The sequence below is a fragment of the Panulirus ornatus genome, chromosome 35 (assembly GCF_036320965.1).
Source record: "Panulirus ornatus isolate Po-2019 chromosome 35, ASM3632096v1, whole genome shotgun sequence".
In the NCBI taxonomy this organism is placed as follows: domain Eukaryota; kingdom Metazoa; phylum Arthropoda; class Malacostraca; order Decapoda; family Palinuridae; genus Panulirus; species Panulirus ornatus.
Window position 1 is genome coordinate 13,240,687 of NC_092258.1, and position 25,747 is coordinate 13,266,433.

The following is a 25,747-nucleotide window of genomic DNA, read 5'->3' on the forward strand; positions in this document are numbered from 1 at the left end:
GAGTCAGTATCTCGGCTCCACTATCTTCAAGGCTCTCCTGCCTGTATCGACTCTTCCCCTCACAGGCTTGCCAACCACAAGATTACTCTTCATATAATTTTCTCCTTTATCAGACTGGCATAGTTGTTGATACCATATTAGTATTAATATTATAAACATCAGTTATCATCGAAATTTGTATGAACCTCGAGATAACCAGATAATTCAATTATAGTGTAAATGACATTAGCAATAGATTTATTGTCAGAAAAACACTCCTCAATATATTGTTATTTTCATGAGAACAATTTTCTTGTTCATTTTTGCAGAAAACTGTTGCCTTGAAAATGATAATAGATGGGTCGAGAATTTGACAGATGAGTGCGTGAGGCGAGTGTGAGCGGGCCAGCAGTATCAGGTTGGCAGGCGTGGAGAGCTCGCCATATTTCCCTGGTGCACCCCACCCAAGTGTTGTGTTTTCGCTTGAATGGCTGAGGGTCAACTGTGGCCCGAGGTGGTCATAAACTGTCAAACTGGAACTAATGGAATTAGAAAACATTGTAGCCAACACAGTGTACTTGAAAGCAAGGGAAGGTAAGGTATGGTGTCTGAGGGGGTTGGCAGTGGCACCAACGGCTGCGGTGCAATGTACGTCCGCTCCAGCCTGCCCTGCTACACTCCCACTCTGCCCTTATCATAAGCTTGTCCACACCACTGATGAGACTCTGTAGGGCCAGGGGGTAGACGGGTCACGATGCCTCCGTCTATCTAGTGTATCGTGGCAGTGAGATGTTCCAGCATAACGGGTGCCAGTTAGGCCGTAGCATCAGGCGCGGGAGCGGAAATTGACTGGGATTGGCGGGCAGCATCACCCCGGGGTCCTCCCTGGCTTGTCACAGTACTCACTGGCTCGTTAAGGATCGTTCCCTTTGGCATTCCATACCTAATATTGTAAGACGATGCCAGATATTTAGGGAAAAATCCATGATTGGGAGATTTATTTCATGAGTAATTGCAGTTGGCTTGTTATGATTACGGGTGATTGGTAGGGTTATTAAAGGTCAGGTTTAGTACTACAGTAAAGGATTTTGTCTTTTAATGCTTGGAAATAGTGTATCTGGTAAAGCGATAATGTCAGCTGTCACAGTGTACAATACCATACAGTGACATTACCATTAGCAGTGTACTATGATCATATATGTAGTAATTTACACTCATTTGAAGATCCATTAAATGTTGCCTAATATTGGATGGGTCATTTCAGAGTAAGCTTGTTTTGTATTAGCTGTAGGTGGAACATAAGGAGAATAATACGGTTGGCCCACCAGTCACACACTAGAATTGATGGCTGCTTCATTAAAGGAGAAAAACCAATCATTTATTTGTTTTACAAACCATAGAATAGGCAAGGTGAGGCTTGTAAAATGCATCAATAACCTGATCATCCCTCCTCATACATGAAATTGTAGGAAGGCTAAATAGATTACATTTAACTGAAGTCCATTACATGGGAGTGCTTTATTTAGTGTAAAACAAATTTAACTTAATTACAAATGTGAACAAAGTTGACACTTGTTTGTTGATGATGGGTTATTTGAAGCAAATTAAACATTTGAAAGGAATTGAAATTACAAGGCAGGGAAAGTGTAACTCAAATAACAATAGTATTTTTTTATTTTTATTCAAAAGGAAATATTGAAATACTGTGTACTTAACTGTGCCTTACCTTGAAAAGAATTATCAATCCCAATTTCGTAGTTTATGAATATGAGATAAGAATTATCAGAATAGGTAGTATCGAGTATGCCTGTCCTCACTGATATATTGAATGAATTCGTAAGATTTGACAGTTGTGCATGTACCATTTTCAGGAAATATTTTTAGTCATGACATATTGTTTAAATTTGATTAGGTATATATCATAAAGTAAAGCCATATGTACTTTTACAATGTACATCATGTACAGGGCTTCACATTCCTTTGTTCAATCCAGACAGCATGTCGACCCCAGTATACCACATTCCAATTCACTATATTCCTTGCATGCCTTTCACCCTCCTGAATTTTCAGGCCCCGATCGCTCAAAAGCTTATTCACTCCATTCTTCCACCTCCAATTTGGTCTCCCACTTCTCGTTTCCTCCACCTCTTGTCACATATATCCTTGTCAATCTTTCCTCACTCATTCTCTCCATGTGTCCAAACCATTTCAATACACCTTCTTCTGCTCTCTCAACCACACTCTTTTTCATCACCACACATCTCTTACCCTTTCATTACTTTTTCGATCAAACCACCTTATACCACATATTGTCCTCAAACATCTCATCTCCAACACATCCACCCCCCTCCGCACAACTCTATATATAGCCCATGCCTCACAACCATATAACATTGTTTGAATCACTATTTCTTTAAAAAACCCTTTTTTGTTCTCCAAGATAATGCTCTCGCCTTCCATATATATATATAAATATATATATATATTTTTTTTATTATTATTATTATTTTGCCACGCTATCATCCACCACATTCAACAAACCTTCAAAATACTCACTCCATCTCCTTCTCACATCTCCACTACTTGTTATTACCTCCCTATTAGTCCCCTTCACTGATGTTCCCATTTGTTCTCTTGTCTTATGCACTATTTACCTCCTTCCAAAACATCTTTTTATTCTCCCTAAAATTTAATGACACTCTCACCCCAACTCTCATTCACTTTGAATCAGTCACTCTCCTCCTACTTGTACATATGCCTTACAACCATGATAAAAACTTCTCTGCTTCTACTAGCTTACTTCCTACTATATATATTCTTAATACCTTCCACAATGCATCTGTCAATCCTATCACATGCCTTCTCCAGATCCATAAATGCCACATACAAATCCATCTGTTTTCTAAGTATTTCCTACACACACATTCTTCAATGCAAACACCTGGTTCATGCATCCTTTACCTCTTCTCAAACCATACTGCTCCTCCCGAATCTGATGCTGTGGACATACCTTCACCCTCTCAGTTAATGTCCTCCCATACAGTTTTTCAGGTATACTCAACAAACTTATGCCTCTGTACTTTAATACTAACCTTTATCCCCTTTGCCTTTGTATAATATCACTATAAATTCATTCTGCCAATTCTCAGGCACTTCACTGTGCTCCATACATACATTAAACATCCTTACCAACCAGTCAACAAAACTTCCCCTTGATAAATTCACATGCATCACCATCCACTTTTGCTACCTTGCCGGATTTCATCTTCCTCAATGCTTTCACCACCACTTCTCTCTTCGCCAAACCACCCTTCCTGACTCTCTCACTTTGCACAGCACTCCGACCAAAACACTCTGCATCTGCCACTATCATCAAACAAATTCAACAATCCTTAAAAATACTCACTTCATCTCCCCCTAACTCCATCACTGCATGTTATCACTTCCCACTTGCCCCCTTTTGCACATCATTTACCTCCTTTCAAAACATCTTTCATTCCCCTAAAGTTTAGTGATATTCCCTCACCCCAACTATCTTTTTCCTCTTTTTTCATCCCTTGTTCCTTCCTCTTGACCTCCTGCTGCTTTCTCTTATACATCTCCTAGTCATTTTTACTCTTTCCTTGTAAGTACTGTCCAAATGCCTTTCTTTTCTCTTTCACTGACAACTTTACTTCATCCCACCACTCACTACCCTTTCTAATCTGACCACCTCCCTCCTTCCTCATGCCACATGCATCTGTTGCATATGCTATCACTGCTTCTGTAAATACATCTCATTTCACCTACTCCCCTCACTTCATTTGCTCTCACCTTTTGCTATTTTACACTCAATCTCTTCTGGTATTTTTTCACATAATTCTCCTTTCCAAGCTCTCTTACTTTCACCACTGTTTTCTCCCCAACATTCTCTCTTAGTTTTTGAAAACCTCTACAGATTTTCACCTTTGCCTCCACAAGATACACATGTATACAGATGCTCCAGACATATGTCTGAGTTCCATTTTGTCCGACTGGATGTATCTCGAAAGGGACGTAAATAAGATGTATGTCAGTTTGGCATGTATGATTTGTATACCTGTACAGCATTCTTGTATCCAACTCAATTTCTGTCATGATTATTTTTCTATTCACCAGCCTTATTATATGAATGTGTAGTTTCTAGATACCTTTTATTTAAGATTCTTTAGTTCACGTATTGAATCATCCAAACATTCGGTGAACTTTTTGGGAGCTCCTTTCATAGCAGTTGCTGCTTCACCTGTGACTCGAACATTGTGCAAGTTATATCTTCTTTGAATCTGTTGAACTAGCCATGACTTGCTGTGAGGTTCTTGATGTAATCCTCTCCTGCTTGCTCCTTCAGTCTCAAAAAGACAGATAACCTTCACCTGAATTGTTAGTGAGCTTAGTGGTACACATTTTTGAATTTGATTATCCATCCACAGCATCAACAATTTTTCCATTTCGTGAATGGGCCCTTGTTGTTGCTTTGTTATTATCGTAGACTTCATACTTGGTGAACTTTTCACTGTTTCACATATATTTTCTTTGTCTTTTAGAATTTTGGAGACAGTTATATGGGACAGCTGTAGATCATGTGCAATCACATTTACCTTTTTTTACCTCCATATTGGGTGATTACCTTCATTTTCAATTCCAAATTGAGTGTCTTCCTCAGTTTCCTGACAGATCTATTAACATGTTATGGCTTTTTTCTCTTGCTCGTCATCTTCTTTGGGTCTAATACAAAAATTGTTTAGTCCAGCACAAGAATTAGTTAGATTCACTTGAATAATGTGTGCTTACTGAATGGTAATTGAGTGAGATGCTGTGATGTACACAATACCGGGATCGTCTAACATTCTTTATCAAACGCATATGGATGTATGACCAAGCATGATTTTTTATTTACATATATTTTTTTATTTGTATTTTTTCCAGTCACATGTATGGATGGTCATAAGTCACATAGGTCGTACTTCAGGAGCATCATTCATATATATATATATATTCTTTTTTCTTTCATGCTATTCGCCATTTCTCGCGTTAGCGAGGTAGCGTTAAGAACAGAGGACTGAGCCTTTGAGGGAATATCCTCACCTGGCACCCTTCTCTGTTCCTTCTTTTGGAATTGGCAGAATGCGTGCATAGTACCATTGTACAAAGGCAAAGGGGATAAGTGTGAGTGCTCAAATTTCAGAGGTATAATGGGGAGGTGATAACAAGTAGTGGTGATGTGAGAAGGAGATGGAGTGAGTATTTTGAAGGTTTGTTGAATGTGTTTGATGATAGAGTGGCAGATATAGGGTGTTTTGGTCGAGGTGGTGTGCAAAGTGAGAGGGTTAGGGAAAATGATTTGGTAAACAGAGAAGAGGTAGTGAAAGCTTTGCGGAAGATGAAAGCCGGCAAGGCAGCAGGTTTGGATGGTATTGCAGTGGAATTTATTAAAAAAGGGGGTGACTGTATTGTTGACTGGTTGGTAAGGTTATTTAATGTATGTATGACTCATGGTGAGGTGCCTGAGGATTGGCGGAATGCGTGCATAGTGCCATTGTACAAAGGCAAAGGGGATAAGAGTGAGTGCTCAAATTACAGAGGTATAAGTTTGTTGAGTATTCCTGGTAAATTATATGGGAGGGTATTGATTGAGAGGGTGAAGACATGTACAGAGCATCAGATTGGGGAAGAGCAGTGTGGTTTCATAAGTGGTAGAGGATGTGTGGATCAGGTGTTTGCTTTGAAGAATGTATGTGAGAAATACTTAGAAAAGCAAATGGATTTGTATGTAGCATTTATGGATCTGGAGAAGGCATATGATAGAGTTGATAGAGATGCTCTGTGGAAGGTATTAAGAATATATGGTGTGGGAGGAAAGTTGTTAGAAGCAGTGAAAAGTTTTTATCGAGGATGTAAGGCATGTGTACGTGTAGGAAGAGAGGAAAGTGATTGGTTCTCAGTGAATGTAGGTTTGCGGTAGGGGTGTGTGATGTCTCCATGGTTGTTTAATTTGTTTATGGATGGGGTTGTTAGGGAGGTAAATGCAAGAGTTTTGGAAAGAGGGGCAAGTATGAAGTCTGTTGGGGATGAGAGAGCTTGGGAAGTGAGTCAGTTGTTGTTCGCTGATGATACAGCGCTGGTGGCTGATTTGGGTGAGAAACTGCAGAAGCTGGTGACTGAGTTTGGTAAAGTGTGTGGTAGAAGAAAGTTAAGAGTAAATGTGAATAAGAGCAAGGTTATTAGGTACAGTAGGGTTGAGGGTCAAGTCAATTGGGAGGTGAGTTTGAATGGAGAAAAACTGGAGGAAGTGAAGTGTTTTAGATATCTGGGAGTGGATCTGGCAGCGGATGGAACCATGGAAGCGGAAGTGGATCACAGGGTGGGGGAGGGGGCGAAAATTCTGGGGGCCTTGAAGAATGTGTGGAAGTCGAGAACATTATCTCGGAAAGCAAAAATGGGTATGTTTGAAGGAATAGTGGTTCCAACAATGTTGTATGGTTGCGAGGCGTGGGCTATGGATAGAGTTGTGCGCAGGAGGGTGGATGTGCTGGAAATGAGATGTTTGAGGACAATGTGTGGTGTGAGGTGGTTTGATCGAGTGAGTAACGTAAGGGTAAGAGAGATGTGTGGAAATAAAAAGAGCGTGGTTGAGAGAGCAGAAGAGGGTGTTTTGAAGTGGTTTGGGCACATGGAGAGAATGAGTGAGGAAAGATTGACCAAGAGGATATATGTGTCGGAGGTGGAGGGAACGAGGAGAAGAGGGAGACCAAATTGGAGGTGGAAAGATGGAGTGAAAAAGATTTTGTGTGATCGGGGCCTGAACATGCAGGAGGGTGAAAGGAGGGCAAGGAATAGAGTGAATTGGAGCGATGTGGTATACCGGGGTTGACGTGCTGTCAGTGGATTGAATCAAGGCATGTGAAGCGTCTGAGGTAAACCATGGAAAGCTGTGTAGGTATGTATATTTGCGTGTGTGGACGTATGTATATACATGTGTATGGGGGGGGTTGGGCCATTTCTTTCGTCTGTTTCCTTGCGCTACCTCGCAAACGCGGGAGACAGCGACAAAGTATAATAAAAAAAAATAAATATATATATATATATATTTGTGTGTGTGTGTGGGTGGGTGGGTTGGGCCATTCTTCGTCGGTTTCCTTTTGCTATTATATGTTTTTTATTATATTTTTTTTATTTATTTATTATACTTTGTTGCTGTCTTCCGCGATAGCGCAAGGATGCCCACACATGCACATATACATACACAGACATATATACCCATGTACATATTCATACATGCTGCCTTCATCCACTCCCGCTGCTACCCTGCCTTACATGGCATGGCACCCCCTCCTCCCGCATGCATGTGAGGTAGTGCTTGGAAAAGACAACAAAGGCCACATTCATTCACACTGTCTCTAGCTGTCATGTGTAATGCACTGAAACCATAGCTCCCTTTCCACATCCAGGCCCCACAAAACTTTCCATGGTTTACCTCAGATGCTTCACAAGCCCTGGTTCAATCCATTGACAGCACATTGATCCCGGTATGCCACATCATTCCAATTCACTCTATTCCTTGCATGCCTTTCACCCTCCTCTGTGTTCAGGCCCTGATAATCAAAATCTTTTTCACTCTATCCTTCCAACTCCAATTCGGTCTCCCGCTTTTTGTTCCCTCTACCTCTGACGCATATATACTCTTTGTCAATCTTTCCTCACTGATTCTCTCCGTGTGACCAAACCGTTTCAACACACCCTCTTGCTGTCTCAACCACACTCTTTTTATTACCACACATCTCTCTTACCCTTTCATTTCTTACACAATCAAACCACCTCACACCACATATTGTCCTCAAACATTTCATTTCCAACACATCCACCCTTCTCCGCACAACCCTATTTATAGCCCATGCCTCACAACCGTGTAACATTGTTGGAACCACCATTCCTTCAAACATACCCATTTTTGCTCTCTGAGATAACATTTTCACCTTCCACGCATTCTTCAGTGCTCCCAGAACCTTCACCCTCTCCCCCACCCTGTAACTCACTTCCGCTTCCATGGTTCCATCCACTGCTAAATCCTCTCCCAGATATCTAAAACACTTCACTTCCTCCAATTTTTCTCCATTTAAACTTACCTCCCAAGTAACTTGTCCCTCAGCACTACTGAACCTAATAACCTTGCTCTTATTCACATTTACTCTCAGCTTTCTTCTTTCACACACTTTACCAAACTCAGTCACCAACTTCTGCAGTTTCTCACCTGAATCGGTCATCAGTGCTGTATCATCAGCGAACAACAACTGACTCACTTTCCAAGCCCTCTCATCCACAACAGACTGGATACTTGCCCCTCTCTCCAAAACTCTTACATTTATCTCCCTAACCACCCCATCCATAAACAAACCAAACAACCATGGAGATGTCATGCACCCCTGCTGCAAACCGACATTCACTGAGAACCAATTACTTTCCTCTCTTACTCATACACATGCCTTACATCCTTGGTAAAAACTTTTCACTGCTTCTAGCAACTTACCTCCCACGCTATATACTCTTAATACCATCCACAAAGCATCTCTATCAACCCTATCATATGCCCTCTCAAGATCCGTAAATGCTACATACAAATCCATTTGTTGTATTTCTCACATACATTCTTCAAAGCAAACACCTGATCCACACATCCTCTACCTCTTCTAATACCACACTGCTCTTTCCCAATCTGATGCTTTGTACGTCTTTACCCTCTCAGTCAGTACCCTCCCAGGAATACTCAACAAACATGTACCTCACTAATTTGAACACTCCTCTTTCACTTTGTACAATGGCACTCAGGCATTTCACCATGAACTATACGTACATTGAATATCAGTACCAACCAATCGACAACACAGTCACCCCCTTTTTTTTTTTTTTATATAAATTCCACTGCAGTTCCATCCAAACCCACTGCCTTGCCATCTTTCATCTTCCACAAGACTTTCCCTACCTCTTCTGTGTTTACCAAACCATATATGATATGTTGATCACACTAGTCCATGATGGTAGTTATGAAGGTGAAATCACAATTCGGTAGAAGTTCAGATAATTTCATTGAACATGTAATTTTTCTATACATGCAGTACTACATGTTTCATGAAGACAATTTGCCACATCCAGTGAAGACAATTGATAAAGCTTTTTAAATCCCAACACCACCACAAAAAGTCTGTCTCTCCTCTTCCATTCTCGATTACACACTGGCAGAGGAGAAATGGAATTTTTGTGGTGGTGCTGGAATTTAAAAACTTCATGAACTGTTTGCTCCTGATGAGGCAAATTGTCTCCCATGAAACATTTAATGCTGCATATATAGAAAAATTATATTTTAAGTAAAATTATTTGAACTACTGATTTGTGACTTCACCTGCACACACACACACACACACACACACACACACACACACACACACACACACACACACACACACACACACACACATTTTTCTGTGGTGAAGGCTGTGTGCTAGTCTTGCAGAATGGTATGAGCGATAGGTAGTAGGATGACCAAAGGCTTTGTCATGGAGTTCCACCTCTCCTTATGAGGCCCCTGCTGCACACATGAAGCTGACCATGCTACCCATTGGGACCACTGGTCATGAGATGTTGTGGTCTGTTCCTCTGTGTGCAGAAAGTGCAGGGCAGTTGAGCTGTAAGTGCTCAGTGTCTTCATTGTAGTTGCACCATGGGCATAGAGGGTCTTGGGATGTGTTGTAGGTTGATAATTGGTAGACTGCCACTGACCAGGGAGGTATATTACTGGTACAAACCCCTGTGTATGGGGGGTGGTCATTGACAGCTGCATAGTGGATCAGTACTTCAGTGGTTGTCAAAATGCACTCCTTTGACCCAAGTAGCTGTCTTTTGTATCTGCCCCAACCACCCATGGACTGTTGGCATTCTGTCCACAAATACAGTCTCTCCATGTCACACGTAATGCTTAACTCACACAACTCATTTTTCCTAACTCGTAGATTTTTCTGTGATGAATGCTGTGTGCTTTTATTGGAAAATGGTATGAGCAGTAGGTAATAAGATGACCAGAGGCATTGTCATGGATAACCAGTGCCTTGTATAGCAAGTTGTTGTTGGCACAGGAATTCTTCACAGCATGGGAGGATTAGGAATAACACAATTCCTGAAAAAGATCCCACTTTTTCCCAGGCCTTCTTGTTAGAGTGCCAAATAACAGGAAGATATTATTTTTAGTAGCCCTTCATATCCTGAGGTGTCTCAGAGTGATACATCAGCAAACATTTTATCTTAAAACCTTCTTCAGAAGAGTAAGGTGATCTTTAACTTCTTTAATCTCATGTAGTTTTCTCTTTCCTGGAATATATGTCCGAGTCGGCATGCTTTTTTATTAAGCTTTGTCTCGTCAACATTAAACTCCTGTTAAAGCATGTAGCTGCCTTCTTCATTGTTAACTTTAATAAGGATGGGTACTTGCTGCTTCTCTATCTGCACTTTCAACTTCACAAATGACTGTTGTTATGGAAATCCTGCACATGTTAAAATGTTCAAACAAGCCATGACGTGCCACAAAAATGTCAGCTTTTGAATTCTAACCATATGTATTCCTCATATCTTCATATAATAGTTTAGGTTTTTATGCTGAATAACCGTTGTGCTTACCAGGGCATTATGTTTATTTTTATCTTTGATGTTCTCTGGAACATTTTATCTCAGCACTTAAGGGTGTCACATTCTGATGATTATGTTTCACTCCATATATTTTCTTATGAACTGTGCTATATCAACTCCACATTCACTAGCATCAGAGCACCTCAAAACATCTAATATCGCTTCAGACTAATGCTTTTCCTTCTTTTCTTCATACTATAAGCACGGAACCCACTTTGCCACTGTGCATTTCGTAGTTGTAGTAAGTTTGAGGAGTTCGTCGGTAATATTACAGGTTACATTTGCAGGTTGTATCATCAATTATAGCCATGTGTATTGGATTTCCTGCCATGGAGGATGCCACTACTTGTGTGCAAATGATTGCTTGCTGTTGCTGTATTCAGTTTTTCAAAATTTTTTTTTTCACTGACAACTGATTTGCAAAATCTGGATGCTGAGAAATCTCTATATGGTTTATGTTGTACACTCTTATCTAAAGTTATTTCATTTCAGTATAGCTTATTTTTCTTCTTTAGTTTCTTCAACTCTTAATCCAAGATCCTCTTTGATAATCATTTGCCAGTCACTCACAGTGGCTTCACTTCTAAAATACTTAATATCTGTGATGGAGTTTCCAGAGGAGTAGTTCTTTCCTCAACTCTCTTCAGTCTTTTCTTACATGACCTTCCATTATCTCAGGCAAACCTCAATATGAAGGTCCTTTTGTATGCAGACAGCCTCGCAATTGCATCACAGTACCCTGACATGCAGTACTTCATTAAACAATTGGAACAGTGGCTCACTTAGAACTTATTGTCTGCATGTACACAGAAGTTTGCAATCCAAGTTACAGCATCCAGTTCCCCTTCTGTTCCTCATTCTTATATCTGACATTAATGCAAACGTAAGCCACAGTTTCATATCACCAGCAGATGATACAAGAATAAGTATGAAAGTCTGTCACCATTGGAAGCCAAAAGACTACAAAGAGAATGAAACTAAGTCTCAAACTGGGCAACTGGGAACAACATTCTATTCAGTGGAGATAAATTTCAACTCCATTGTATGGGGGAAATGAAGAAATCAGAAACAATAGAGAATACTGGATGGACACAGACACTATTATTAACCAGTTGAATAACATGAAAGACACTGGAGTTATATTTTATGACCTAACATTCAACAAAGCAATGATTGTCTCTTGGGGGAGGATGGTCAGCTGGATCCTGCAGACCTTCAAGACAAAGGAATATATCCAATGGCGATATTATTCAGGGAGCTAGTTCTTTCATGAATTGAATATTGCTGCATTCTTACTTCATCCTAAAAGGTAGGCGAAGTTAAGGGATTAAAGAAGTGTTAGAGATCTTTCACAGCCATATTAATGTGGTAAAGGAACTAAATTACTGGGAATGGCTGAGGTCTCTAAGGCTGTACTCCCTAGTGTGCAGACATATGAGGTATATCATCATCTTTACCTGGAAAATCCTTGAAGATATGGTTCCCAACTTACATTTGGAAATATCATCCTACTGGCATGACAGACAAAGAAGACTACAGAATACTACTTTGGAAATTCGGTGTGATATGCACAAAGAGAGAACCACTTCTGTGGTGTAATGATTAGCATTCCTTACCACGACGCATTCGTGAGTCATCTAGAGTTGAGTGCATAGGTTTTCTCCTGGTTGTGGTAGTCAGTCCACTGTCAACCCAGCTGTTCATCCACCCTTTGGGGTTGATTAATAAATTGGGTACTTGGTTTAGGCTAGGGTATATATTTACCCATACTTTGTCGCTGTCTCCTGTGTTAGCAAGGTAGCGCAAGGAAACAGACGAAAGAATGGCCTAACCCACCCACATACACATGTATATACATACAAGTCCACAGACACACATATACGTACCTATATATTTCAACGTATACATTTATATACACATACACAGACATATACATATATACACATGTACATAATTCATACTTGCTGCCCGTATTCATTCCCGTTGCCACCCTGCCACACATGAAAAGACAACCCCCTCCCCCTGCATGCGGACGAGGTAGGGCTAGGAAAAGACAACAAAGGCCACATTTGTTCACACTCAGTCTCTAGCTGTCATGTATAATGCACTGAAACCACAGCTCCCTTTCCACATCCAGGCCCCACAAAACTTCCCATGGTTTACCCCAGGTGCTTCACATGCCTTGGTTCAATCCATTGACAGCACGTCGACCTCAGTATACCAGATCGTTCCAATTCACTCTATTCCTAGCACTCCTTTCACCCTCCTGCATGTTCAGGGCCTGATCACTCATAATCTTTTTCTCTCCATCTTTTTACCTCCAGTTCGGTCTCCCACTTCTCATTCCCTCCACCTCTGACACATGTATCCTCTTTGTCAATCTTTCCTCACTCATTCTCTCCATGTGACCAAACCATTTCAAAACACCCTCTTCTGCTCCCTCAACCACACTCTTTTTATTACCACACATTTGTCTAACCCTTTCATTACTTACTCGATGAAACCACCTCACACCACATATTGTCCTCAAACATCTCATATCCAACACATCCACCTTCCTCCCTACAACTTTATCTTTAGCCCACACCTCACAACCATATAACATTGTTGGAACCGCTATTCCTTCAAACATACCCATTTTTGCTTTCCGAGATAATGTTCTCGCCTTCCACACATTTTTCAACGCTCCCAGAACTTTTGCCCCTCCCCCATCCTGTGACTTACTTCTGCTTCCATGGTTCCATCTGTTGCAAAATCCACTCTCAGATACCTAAAACACTTTACTTCCTCCAGTTTTTCTCCAGTCAGTTTTATCTCCCAATTTACTTGTCCCTCAACCCTACTTTACCTAATAACCTTGCTCTTATTCACATTTACTCTCAGCTTTCTTCTTTGACACACTTTACCAAACTCAGTCACCAGCTTCTGCAGTTTCTCACCCGAGTCAGCCACCAGCGAACAACAACTGACTCAGTTCCCAAGCCCTCTCATCCAAAACCGACTGCATACTTGCCCCTCTTTCCAAAACTCTTGCATTCACCTCCCTAACAACCCCATCCATAAACAAATTGAACAACTATGGAGACATCACACACCCCTGCTGCAAACTGACATTCACTGAGAACCAGTCACTTTTCTCCCTTCCTACTCGTACACATGTCTTACATCCTCGATAAAAACTTTTCACTGCTTCTAGCAACTTGCCTCCCACACTAAATATTCTTGATGCCTTCCACAGAGCATCTCTATCAACTCTATCCTATGCCTTCTCCAGATCCATAAATGCTATATACATATTTATTTATTTATTATACTTTGTCGCTGTCTCCTGCTTTAGTGAGGTAGCGCAAGGAAACAGACGAAAGAATGGGCCAACCCACCCACATACACATGTATGTATATACATACATATCTACACACGCACATATACATACCTATACATCTCAAAGTATACATACATATACACACACAGACATATACATATATACACATGTACATAATTCATACTGTCTGCCCTTATTAATTCCCGTCGCCACCTTGCCACACATGAAATGACACCCCCCACATGTGCGTGAGGTAGCACTGGGAAAAGACAACGAAGGCCACATTCATTCACACAGTCTCTAGCTATCATGTATAATACACCGAAACCACAGCTCCCTTTCCACATCCAGGCCCCACAAAACTTTCCAAGGTTTATCCCAGACGCTTCACATACCCTGGTTCAATCCATTGACATCAGGTCGACCCCGGTATACCACATCGTTCCAATTCACTCCATTCCTTGAATGCCTTTCACCCTCCTGCATGTTCAGGTCCCAATCACTCAAAATCTTTTTCATTCCATCTTTCCACCTCCAGTTTGGTCTCCCACTTTTCCTTGTTCCCTCCACTTCTGACACATATATTCTCTTTGTCTAACTCATTCTCTACATGTGACCAATCCATTTCAAAACACCCTCTTCTGCTCTCTCATCCACACTCTTTTTATTACCACACATCTCTCTTACCCTTTCATTACTTACGTGGGCAAACCACTTCACACCACATACTGTCCTCAGACATCTCATTTCCAACACATCCACCCTCCTCTGCACAACTCTATCTATAGCCCACGCCTCGCAACCATATAACATTGTTGAAACCACTATTCTTTCAAACATACCCATTTTTGCTTTCCGAGATAATGTTCTCTCCTTCCGCACATTTTTCAATGCTCCCAGAACTTTCGCCCCCTGCCCCACCCTATGACTCACTTCAGCTTCCATGGCTCCATCTGCTGCCAAATCCACTCCCAGATGTCTAAAACACTTCACTTCCTCCAGTTTTTCTCCATTCAAACTTACCTCCCAATTGACTTGTCCCTCAACCCTACTGTACCTAATAACCTTGCTCTTATTCACATTTACTCTCAGCTTTCTTCTTTCACACACTTTACCAAACTTAGTCACCAGCTTCTGCAGTTTCTCACCCGAATCAGCCACCAGCGCTGTCTCATCAGCAAACAACAAATGACTCTCTTCTCAAGCTCTCTCATCCACAACAGACTTCATACTTGCCCCTCTCACCAAAACTCTTGCATTTACCTCCCTAACAGCCCCGTCCATAAACAGATTAAACAAGCGTGGAGACAGCACGCACCCCTGCCATAAACCAGTTTTACTGAGAACCAATCACTTTCCTCTCTTCCTACTCGTACACATGCCTTGCATCCTTGGTAAAAACTTTTCACTGCTTCTAACAACTTTCCTCCCACACCATATACTCTTGATACCTTCCACAGAGCATCTCTATCAACTCTTTATCATATGCCTTCTCCAGATCCATAAATGCTACATACAAATCCATTTGCTTTTCTAAGTATTTCTTACATACATTCTTCAAAGGAAACACCTGATCCACACATCCCCTACCACTTCTGAAACCACACTGCTCTTCCCCAATCTGATGCTCTATACATGCCTTCACCCTCTCAATCAATACCCTCCCTTATAATTTCCCAGGAATACTTAACAAAAATATACCTCTGTAATTGGAGCACTCACCTTTATCCCCTTTGCCTTTGTACAATGGCTCTATGCATGCATTCCTCCAATCCTCAGGCACCTCACCATGAGTCATGCTTTTTTTATTATTTTGCTTTGTCGCTGTCTCCCACGTTTGCGAGGTAGCGCAAGGAAACAGACAAAAGAAATGGCCCAACCCACCCCCATACACATGTATATACATACACGTCCACACACGCAAATATACATACCTATACATCTCACTGTACACATATATATATATATACATACATATATATACACACACAGACATATACATATATACACATGTACATAATTCATACTGTCTGCCTTTATTTATTCCCATCGCCACCTCGCCACACATGGAGTAACATCCCCTCCCCCCTCATGTGTGCAAGGTAGCGCTAGGAAAAGACAACAAAGGCCCCTTTCGTTCACACTCGGTCTCTAGCTGTCATGTAATAAAGCCCGAAACCACAGCTCCCTTTCCACATCCAGGCCCCACACAACTTTCCATGGTTTACCCCAGACGCTTCACATGCCCTGATTCAATCCATTGACAGCACGTTGACCCCGGTATACCACATCGATCCAATTCACTCTATTCCTTGCCCACCTTTCACCCTCCTGCATGTTCAGGCCCCGATCACTCAAAATCTTTTTCACTCCATCTTTCCACCTCCAATTTGGTCTCCCACTTCTCCTCGTTCCCTCCACCTCCAACACATATATCCTCTTGGTCAATCTTTCCTCACTCATTCTCTCCATGTGCCCAAACCATTTCAAAACACCCTCTTCTGCTCTCTCAACCACGCTCTTTTTATTTCCACACATCTCTCTTACTCTTACATTACTTACTCGATCAAACCACCTCACACCACACATTGTCCTAAAACATCTCATTTCCAGCACATCCACCCTCCTGTGCACAACTCTATCCATACAACATTGTTGGAACCACTGTTCCTTCAAACATACCCATTTTTGCTTTCCGAGATAATGTTCTTGACTTCCAAGTATTCTTCAAGGCTCCCAGGATTTTTGCCCCCTCCCCCACCCTATGATTCACTTCCGTTTCCATGGTTCCATCCACTGCCAGATCCACTTCCAGATATCTAAAACACTTTACTTCCTCCAGTTTTTCTCCATTCAAACTTACCTCCCACTTGACTTGACCCTCAACCCTACTGTACCTAATAACCTTGCTCTTATTCACATTTACTCTTAACTTCATTTACTCTTAACTTTCTTCTTTCACACACTTTACCAAACTCAGTCACCAGCTTCTGCAGTTTCTCACATGAATCAGCCACCAGCGCTGTATCATCAGCGAACGACAACTGACTCACTTCCACAACAGACTTCATACTTGCCCCACTTTCCAAAACTCTTGCATTCACCTCCCTAACCACCCCATCCATAAACAACTTAAACAACCATGGAGACATCACACACCCCTGCCACAAACCTACATTCACTGAGAACCGATCACTTTCCTCTCTTCCTACACGTACACATGCCTTACATCCTCGATAAAAACTTTTCACTGCTTCTAACAACTTTCCTTCCACACCAAAGATTCTTAGTACCTTCCACAGAGCATCTCTCTCAACTCTATCATATGCCTTCTCCAGATACATAAATGCTACATACAAATCCATTTGCTTTTCTAAGTCATACATGCATTAAATATACTTACCAATCAGTCAGTATCACAGTCACCCCATTTTTTGATAAATTTTACTGCAGTACCATCCAAACTTGCTGCCTTGCCAGCTTTCATCTTCTATGAAGCTTTTACCGCCTCTTCTCTGTTTACCAAATCATTCTCCCTATCCCTCTCACTTCGCACACCACCTCGACCAAAACACCCTATATCTAACACATTTAACAAACCTTCAAAATACTCACTTCATCTTCTCACATCACCACTATTAGTTATCACCTCTCCATTAGCCCCCTTCATCGATGTTCCCATTTGTTCTCTTGTCTAATGCCTTTTATTTACCTCATTCGAAAACATCTTTTTATTCTCCCTAAAATTTGATGATACTCTGTCACCCCAACTCTTATTTGCCTTCTTTTTCACCTCTTGCACCTTTCTCTTGACCTCGTGCCTCTTTCTTTTATACACCTCCCAGTCATTTGCTCTATTTCCTTGCAAAAATCGTCCAGATGCCTCTCTCCTCTCTTTCACTAATAATCTTAGTTCTTCATCCCACCACTCACTACTCTTTCTAATCTGCCCACCTCCCACGCTTCTCATGCCACAAGCATCTTTTGCGCAAGCCATCACTGCTTCCCTAAATGCATTATATTCCTCCCCCACTCCCTTTACCTCCTTTGCTCTCACCTTTTTCCATTCTGCGCTCAGTCTCTCCTGGTACTTCCTCACACAAGTCTCCTTCCCAAGCTCACTTACTTTCACCACTCTCTTCACCCAAACATTCTCTCTCCTTTTCTGAAAACCTCTACAAATCTTCACCTTCGCCTCCACAAGATAATGATCAGACATCCCTCCAGTTGCTTCTCTCAGCACATTAACATCCAAAAGTCTCTCTTTCGCGTGCCTATCAATTAACACTTGATCCAATAACGCTCTCAGGCCATCTCTCCTACTTATATAAGTATACTTATGTATATCTCTCTATTTAAAACAGGTATTCCCAATCACCAGTCTTTTTTCAGCACACAAATCTACAAGCTCTTCACCATTTCAATTTACAACACTAAACACCCCATGTACACCAATCATTTCCTCAACTGCCACATTACTCACCTTTGCATTCAAATCACCCATCACTATAACCCTGTCTCGTGCTTCAGAACTACTAACACACTCACTTAGCTGCTCCCAAAACTTTCCCAAACCACTCTTCCTCTTTACCCTTGAGCTTCTTTTTGACTCAGAGCCAAAACATCCAGGTTCCTTTCCTCAAACATACTACCTATCTCCTTTGTTCTCATCTTGGTTACATCCACACACATTTAGACACCCCAATCTGAGCCTTCGAGGAGGATGGGCACTCCTCACGTAACTCCTTTGTCTGTTTCCCCTTTTAGAAAGTTAAACTACAAGGAGGGGAAGCTTTCTTGCCCCTGCTCCCGTCCCCTTTAGTCTCCTTCTACGACTTGTGAGAAATGCGTGGGAAAGCAAAAATGGGTATGTTTGAAGGAATAGTGGTTCCAACATTGTTATATGGTTGCGAGGTGTGGGCTATAGATAGAGTTGTGCAGAGGAGGGTAGATGTGTTGGAAATGAGATGTTTGAGGACAGTATGTGGTGTGAGGTGTGTTTGATCGAGTAAGTAATGAAAGGGTAAGAGAGATGTGGTAATAAAGAGAGAGTGATTAAGAGAGCAGAAGAGGGTGTATTGAAATGGTTTGGTCACATGGAGAGAATGAGTGAGAAAGATTGACGAAGAGGATATATATGTGTCAGAGGTGAAGGGAACGAGGAGAAGTGGGAGACCAAATTGGAGGTGGGAGGATAGAGTGAAAAAGAATTTGAGCGATCATAGCCTGAACACGCAGGAGGATGAAAGTCGTGCAAGGAATAGAGTGAATTGGAACGATGTAGTATACTGGGGTCGACTTGCTGTCAGTGGATTGAACCAGGGCATGTGAAGGGTCTGGGGTAAACCATGGAACGTTTCATGGGGCCTGGATGTGAAAAGGGAGCTGTGGTTTCGGTGCATTATACATGACAGCTAGAGACTGAGTGTGAACGATGTGCCCTTTGTTGTCTTTTCCTAGCGCTACCTTGTGTGCATGCTGGGGAAGGGGGTTGTCATTGTACAAAGGCAAGGGAGTTAATGATGAGTGTTCACACTATAGAAGCATAAGTTTGTTGAGTATTCCTGGAAAATTGTATGGGAGGGTATTGATTAAGAGGGTGAAGGCATGTACAGAGCATTAGATTGGGTAAGAACAATGTGGTTTCAGAAGTTGAAGAGGATGTGTGGATCAGGTTTTTGCTTTGAAGAATGTGTGAGAATTATTTAGAAAAACCAATGGATTTGTATGTGGCATTTATGGATATGGAGAAGGCATTATGTTAGGGTTGATAGAGATGCCTTGTGGAAGGTCTTAAGAATATATGATATGGGAGGAAAGCTGTTAGAAGCAGTTAAAAGTTTTCATGAAGGATGTAAGCCATGTGTATGAATAGGAAGAGAGGAGTCTGTCTGGTTTCCAGTGAAGGTTGGTCTGTGGCAAGTGTGTGTGATGTCCCCATGGTTGTTTCATTTGTTTATGGATAGGGTGGTTAGGGAGGTAAGTGCAAGAGTTTTGGAGAGAGGGTCGAGTATGCAGTCTGTTTGGGATTAGAGGACCTGAGAAGTGAGTCAGTTTTTTTTTTTTGTTTGTTTTTTTTCCTCTGGTAGCTGATTCAAGTGAGAAACTGCAGTTGGTGACTGGGTTTGGAAAAGTGTGTGAAAGGAGGAAGTTGATAGTAAATGTGAATAAGAGCGAGGTTATTAGTTTCAGCAGGGTTGAGAGACAAGTTAATTGGGATGTAAGTTTAAATGGAGAAAAATTGGAGGAAGTGAAGTGTTTTAGATATTTGGGAATGGACTTAGTAGCAATGTGTTTTTGGATGGGGCAGAGGGAGGTAAATGCGAGGGTCTTGGAGAAAGCCAGTATGTTGTTTGTGGGGAATGAGAGGGCCTGGGAAGTGTTTGTTATTGTTTGCTGATGTCACAGCTCTGTTGGTGGATTCAAGCGAGAAACTGCAAAAGTTGATGACTGACTTTGTGATGAATTTGTGAATGGAGAAAGTTGAGAGTGAATGTGAATAAAAGCAGGGTTCTTGGGTTTAGCATGATTAAGGGACAGGTTACTCGGGGTGTGAGTTTGAATAAAGAAATATTGGACGAAGTGAAGTGTTTAAGATACATGGGAGTGGACATGGCAGCTAACGGAACCATGAAAGCAGGAACGTGTCATAGGATGGGGAAGGAGGTGAAGGTTTGGGAAGCACTGAAGCATGTATGGAGAGAGAGAGAGAGAGAGAGAGAGAGAGAGAGAGAGAGAGAGAGAGAGAGAGAGAGAGAATGTTACCTCGGAGAGCAAAATTGGGCATGTTTGAAAGAATAGTAGTCCCATCAATATTATATGGATAAAAAGCATGGGCTACAGATAAGTGTGTGCAGAGGAGGGTGGATGTGTTAGAAATTAAATGTTTGAGAACAGTATGTGGTGGGAGGTGCTTCGATAGATTAAGTAATGAAAGGGTAAGCGAAATATGTAGTAATGAAAATAAGTGTGGCTGAGAGAGCAGAAGAATCTGTGCTGAACTGCTTTGGACATATGGGGAGAATGGGTGAGGTAAGGTTGATAACAAGGATATATGTGTTACAAGTGGAGGGAACAAGGAAAACTGAAAACCAAACTGGAGATGGAAGGATGGAGTGGAAAAGATTTAGAACAATTGAGGCCTGAACATTCTAGAGGGTGAAAGATGAGCACTTGCTAGAGTGAACTGGACTGATGTGGTATACTGTGGTTGAAGTGCTGTCAGTGGACAACCAGGGCAAGTGAAGCTTCCGAGGTAACCTGTGGAAAGGTTTATGGGGCCTGGTTGTGGATAGGGAGTTGTGTTTCGGTGCTTTATACACATCATCTAGAGAATGGATGTGAGCTTATGTGGCCTTTTTTCATCTGTTCCTGGAGCTGCCTTGCAGAAATGGGAAACAGCAATCAGTTATGAAAAAAAAGAAATAGAGAGAATGAATGAGAAAAGGTTGACAAAGAATCCGGTTATATGTGTCGGAGGTGGAAGGAACTAGAAGTGGGAGACCAAATTGAAGGTGGAAGGATGGAGTGAAAAATATTTTAAGCGATTGGGGCCTGAACGTAATGGAGGGTGAGAGGTGTACAAGGAATAGGGGGAATTGGAATGATGTGGTATATTTGGGTCGACATGCTATCAATGGGCTGAACCACGGCATGTGAAACATCTGGTGTAAACCATGGAAAGGTCTGTGGGGCCTGGATGTGGATAGGGAGCTGTGGTTTCAGTACATTACACAACAGTTAGAGACTGTGTGAACGAATATGGCCTTTTTTGTCTGTTTTCCTGGAATTACCTCGCTGACGCAGGGGGGTGGCGATGCTGTTTCCTGTGTGGTGGGATAGTGCCAGGAATGGATGAAGGCAAGTATAGATATGTACGTGTGTATATATGTATATGTCTGTGTATGTTTTTCATTGAACTTCTTGTGGAAGTTAAATTTTATTTGCATTTAACTTCTTGTGGAAGGAAAATTTTATGATTTCATTTCTCACATTTTGTGCTTTTATCCTTTTGCTTTTTCTTTCAAATTTTTTGTCTAATACTGTCTATAAGAAAAGGTTAACATGCATATAACTGTGCTACCATATGGTGTGACAAGCCTATATCCAACTCTCTTGCATTATGAATGCAACTTATTCTTTGTACCAAAGTTATGTCTGGATTTAAAAGTTATCAGATTTTATGAAGGGCCTCCTAAGATTTCATGTAAAATCTACCTTTGATGTCACTTGAGAAGACAGAATGGAGTATATCAGCATGATGATATGACAAACTGGGATGACATTTTGATTTTTTGTGGGGCAGCTGGTGCATGGATTGGCTGTCGACAATCACTTCATTGAATTTTTCAATACTGGATTAGCAAGGGCTGATAGTTCTTTGTTTCTGAATCTGTATGATTCTTGCATATGATATGTCAGTCTGGCACAGGTTTCATATAATGTACTTATGGCATGTCACTGATGGAGAAATGTAACTAAGTAAAGTATTCACATGAATTCTCTAATAGCAATAGAATTTTATTTGTCAATATGTACTGTAGTACAGTACTTGAGACAAAATGTTGATATGTTCATTCAGTGAGGTTTAAGGTAACCATTACCTTTAGATATGCAGTTATAGATTTACTTTTACATTTATTGAATGATTTGTTTTTACTTTCTTAGGAGATTATCACTTCTTTTACGATATATCTAAATGTGTGTGGATGTAACCAAGATGAGAAGAGGGGAAAGGTAGTATGCTTCAGGAAAGTAACATGGAAGTTCTGGCAGTGAAACAGAGCTCAAGGATGAAGGGAAGAATTGTTTGGAAATGTCATAGGAGTAAAGTTGGGGGTTGGTGAAAGGACAAGTGTTAAGGAAGAAATAATACTACTCAAGGAGCAGGATTTGGATGGTGAGAGATGGTTGATTATTAGTGCTTATGCACCTGGCCATGAAAAGAAAAATCGAGATGCTAGTTCTTTGGGAGCAGCTGAGTGAGTGTGTCGGCTGTTTTGAAGTAAGAGACTGGGTAGTAGTGTAGTGATGGGTGATTTGAATGTAAATTTGAGTAATGTGCAGTTTGAGGTATAATTAGGAAGCATGTGGAATTCAGTATTATGAATGGAAATGAACAGCTTGTGGAGTTGTGAGCTGTAGGACTGGTGACTGGGAATACATGGTTTAGAAAACTGGAAATACATACATGTGTGAACAGGAAAGATGGTCAATGGGCATTTTTGGATTACATATCATTTGATAGGCATGTAAAAGACGAGACTTTTGGATGTAAATGTGCTGAGCGAGGCAGTGGTGAAGATGAAGATTGGTGAAGATTTGTTGAGGTTTTTGGAAAAGAGGAAACAATGTCAGTGAGAAGAGAGCAGTGAGAGTGAGCTTGAAAAAGAGACTTGTTTGAAGAAATACCAGGAGAGATTGAGTGAGGAATGGCAGAAGGTGAGAGTAAACAAAGCAAGGGAAAAAGGCAAGGAATGGAATGTATTAGAGAAGCAGTGCTGTCATGTGTGAGAGATACATATAGCATGTGAAAGGTGGGAGGTAAGCAAATTAGAAAGTGTAGTGAGTGGTGAGATGAAGAAGTAAAGTTGCTAGCAAAAGAGGAAAGGAAAGTGACAGAAGGTCAAGAGGAAGGTGCAGGGGGTTGAAGAAGAGGGCAAGTGAGAATTAATGTGAGTGAGTATCAGTAAACTCTAGGGAGAGTAAGTTATTTTGGAAGAAGATTAATAACATGTGAAAAACAAGTGAACAAATGGACTCCCATGGTGTAACTTAGTGCTCCTGACTGTGACATATTCATGGTTCGCCCAGGGTCGAGCACATAGGTTCAAATCCTAGATGTGGCAGTCAGTTTGCAGTCAACCCAGCCGTTCATCCTCCCATTGGGGTTAATCGATAAACTGGGTACCTGGCTTAATTGCCCCTGCCATCTCAGCTAACATAGAAAAAATAGGAATATTGTGGAAGGAGGCAAAAGGGGAAGTGATAACAGATAGTGATGAAGTGAGATGGAGTTAGTATTGTGAAGGACTGTTGAATGTGTTTTATGATAGGATGGCCGATATAGGTTGTTCGAGTTGGGGTGGTAATCAAAGAGAGTCATGGAAAGTGGTTTAGTGAATAGAGAGAAGGGTGTTAAAAGCCTTACGTAGGATGAAATGTGGCAAGGTGTCTGAAGTGAATGGTATTGTAGTTGAATTTATTTAGAAAGATTGTGACTGTGCTGTTGATTAGTTTGTAGGGTTTTTCAGTATATGTATGAATCTTGATGAAGTGCTTGAGATTTGGCGTAATGCATGTATAGTGCCATTGTATAGACTATAGGTAAGGGGTTTAAAGGTAAATATTTAAACTAATGAGCTATAAGTTTGTTGAGTGAACCTGGTAAGTTGTATGGGAGGGTATTGATTAAGAGGGTGAAGGGATGTACAGAACATCAGATTAGGGATGAGCAGTGTGGTTGCAGAAATGATAAAGATATGTGCATCAGGTGTTTGGTTTGAAGAATGTGTGTGAGAAATACTTAGAGAAATAGAAGAATTTATTTGTGGCATTTATGGATCTGGAGAAAGCATATGATAGGGTTGATAAAGATGCCTTGTGGAAGGTCTTCAGAATATACAATGTGGGAGGCAAGCTGCTAGAAGCAATTGAAAAGTTTTTATTGAGGATGTAAGACATGTGTATGAGTAGGAAGAGATGAGAGTGAATGGTTTCATTTGAAGGTTGGTCTTTGGCATGGGTGTTTGATGTCACCATGGTTGTTTAATTTATTTATGGATGGGGTGATGAGGGGTGAGTTTGCTGTCTGTTGGGGATTAGAGGGCCTGGAAAGTAAGTCAGTTGTTGTTTGCTGATGATACACCTCTTGGTAGCAAATACAAGTAAGAAACTGCAGAAGTTGGTAGCTGATTTTGGAAGAGTGCATAAAGGAGGTTGAGTGTAGCTGTCAATGAAAGCAAGGTTATTAAGTTTAACTGAGTTGAAGGACAGGTTAGTTGTGGTGTGAATTTGAATGGAGAAAAATTGGCAGAAGTGGAGTTTTTACATATTTGGGAGTGGAAATGGCAGCAAATGGAACCATGGAAGGAAAAGAGTCATAGGGTGGGTGACGGGTCGAAGGTTCTGGGAGCACTGATGAATGTGTGGAAAGTGAAAACGTTATCTAGGAGGGCAAAAAGGGTTGTGTTTGAAGATAATAGTCCCAACAATATTATATGGATGTGAGGCATGGGCTATAGATAAGGCTGTATAGAGTACACATTTCTAAGTAATAAAAACACATATATGTAAGAACTGCTGGCTCTTCTCTGTATTCCATTTTAGTACAATATATGTGACTGTGTCCATTATCTAGTGTTGATGTACAAGTACTGTATTTTTAGAATCCCTCTCTCCACCAAGTGCTGATGTTTTTGTAGCCAGTTTCACTTGAGCTTTGTTTGCAGGCTAAGTAAAACCAAAATGTGCTTAGATAATATAATCAGCGTGTTTGTGCCTTACCTACTTTTTGCATTAAAAGTAAGATAACAGTAATGGCTTATCAGAAACATTAATTAACACTTCTTTTGGATGTTGGTGGTTATGGTGAGGACAGAAGCAGAAAAGAGTTGAAAGGCCATTAAACAGTGAATATTGTGCAAGATCTGGGGCAGGTGACAGTAACCCCTTACCAAAGAAAAAAAATGTTGGAAAACTAGGTGATGCAGTTAAGAGGGAGATTATGTTATCTGTCCAGCAAAAAGTAGAGTTGG

General features: G+C 41.1%; 1 protein-coding gene across 3 annotated transcripts in view; it reads left to right on the forward strand.

Annotated features, from left to right (window-relative positions):
• The first annotated feature begins 350 nt into the window (after positions 1–350).
• Positions 351–25,747, forward strand: part of Gprk2 (G protein-coupled receptor kinase 2) — a 324,238-nt gene continuing 298,841 nt past the window's right edge. For 2 of the 3 annotated variants that reach the window (XM_071683094.1, XM_071683095.1), the window contains exon 1: positions 354–573. In XM_071683094.1, coding sequence (XP_071539195.1) covers positions 522–573 — 52 coding nt within the window. In that variant the 5' untranslated portion in view covers positions 354–521. Of the gene's footprint in view, positions 574–25,747 lie in introns of all 3 variants that reach the window. The other variant, XM_071683096.1, reaches the window with a different exon arrangement.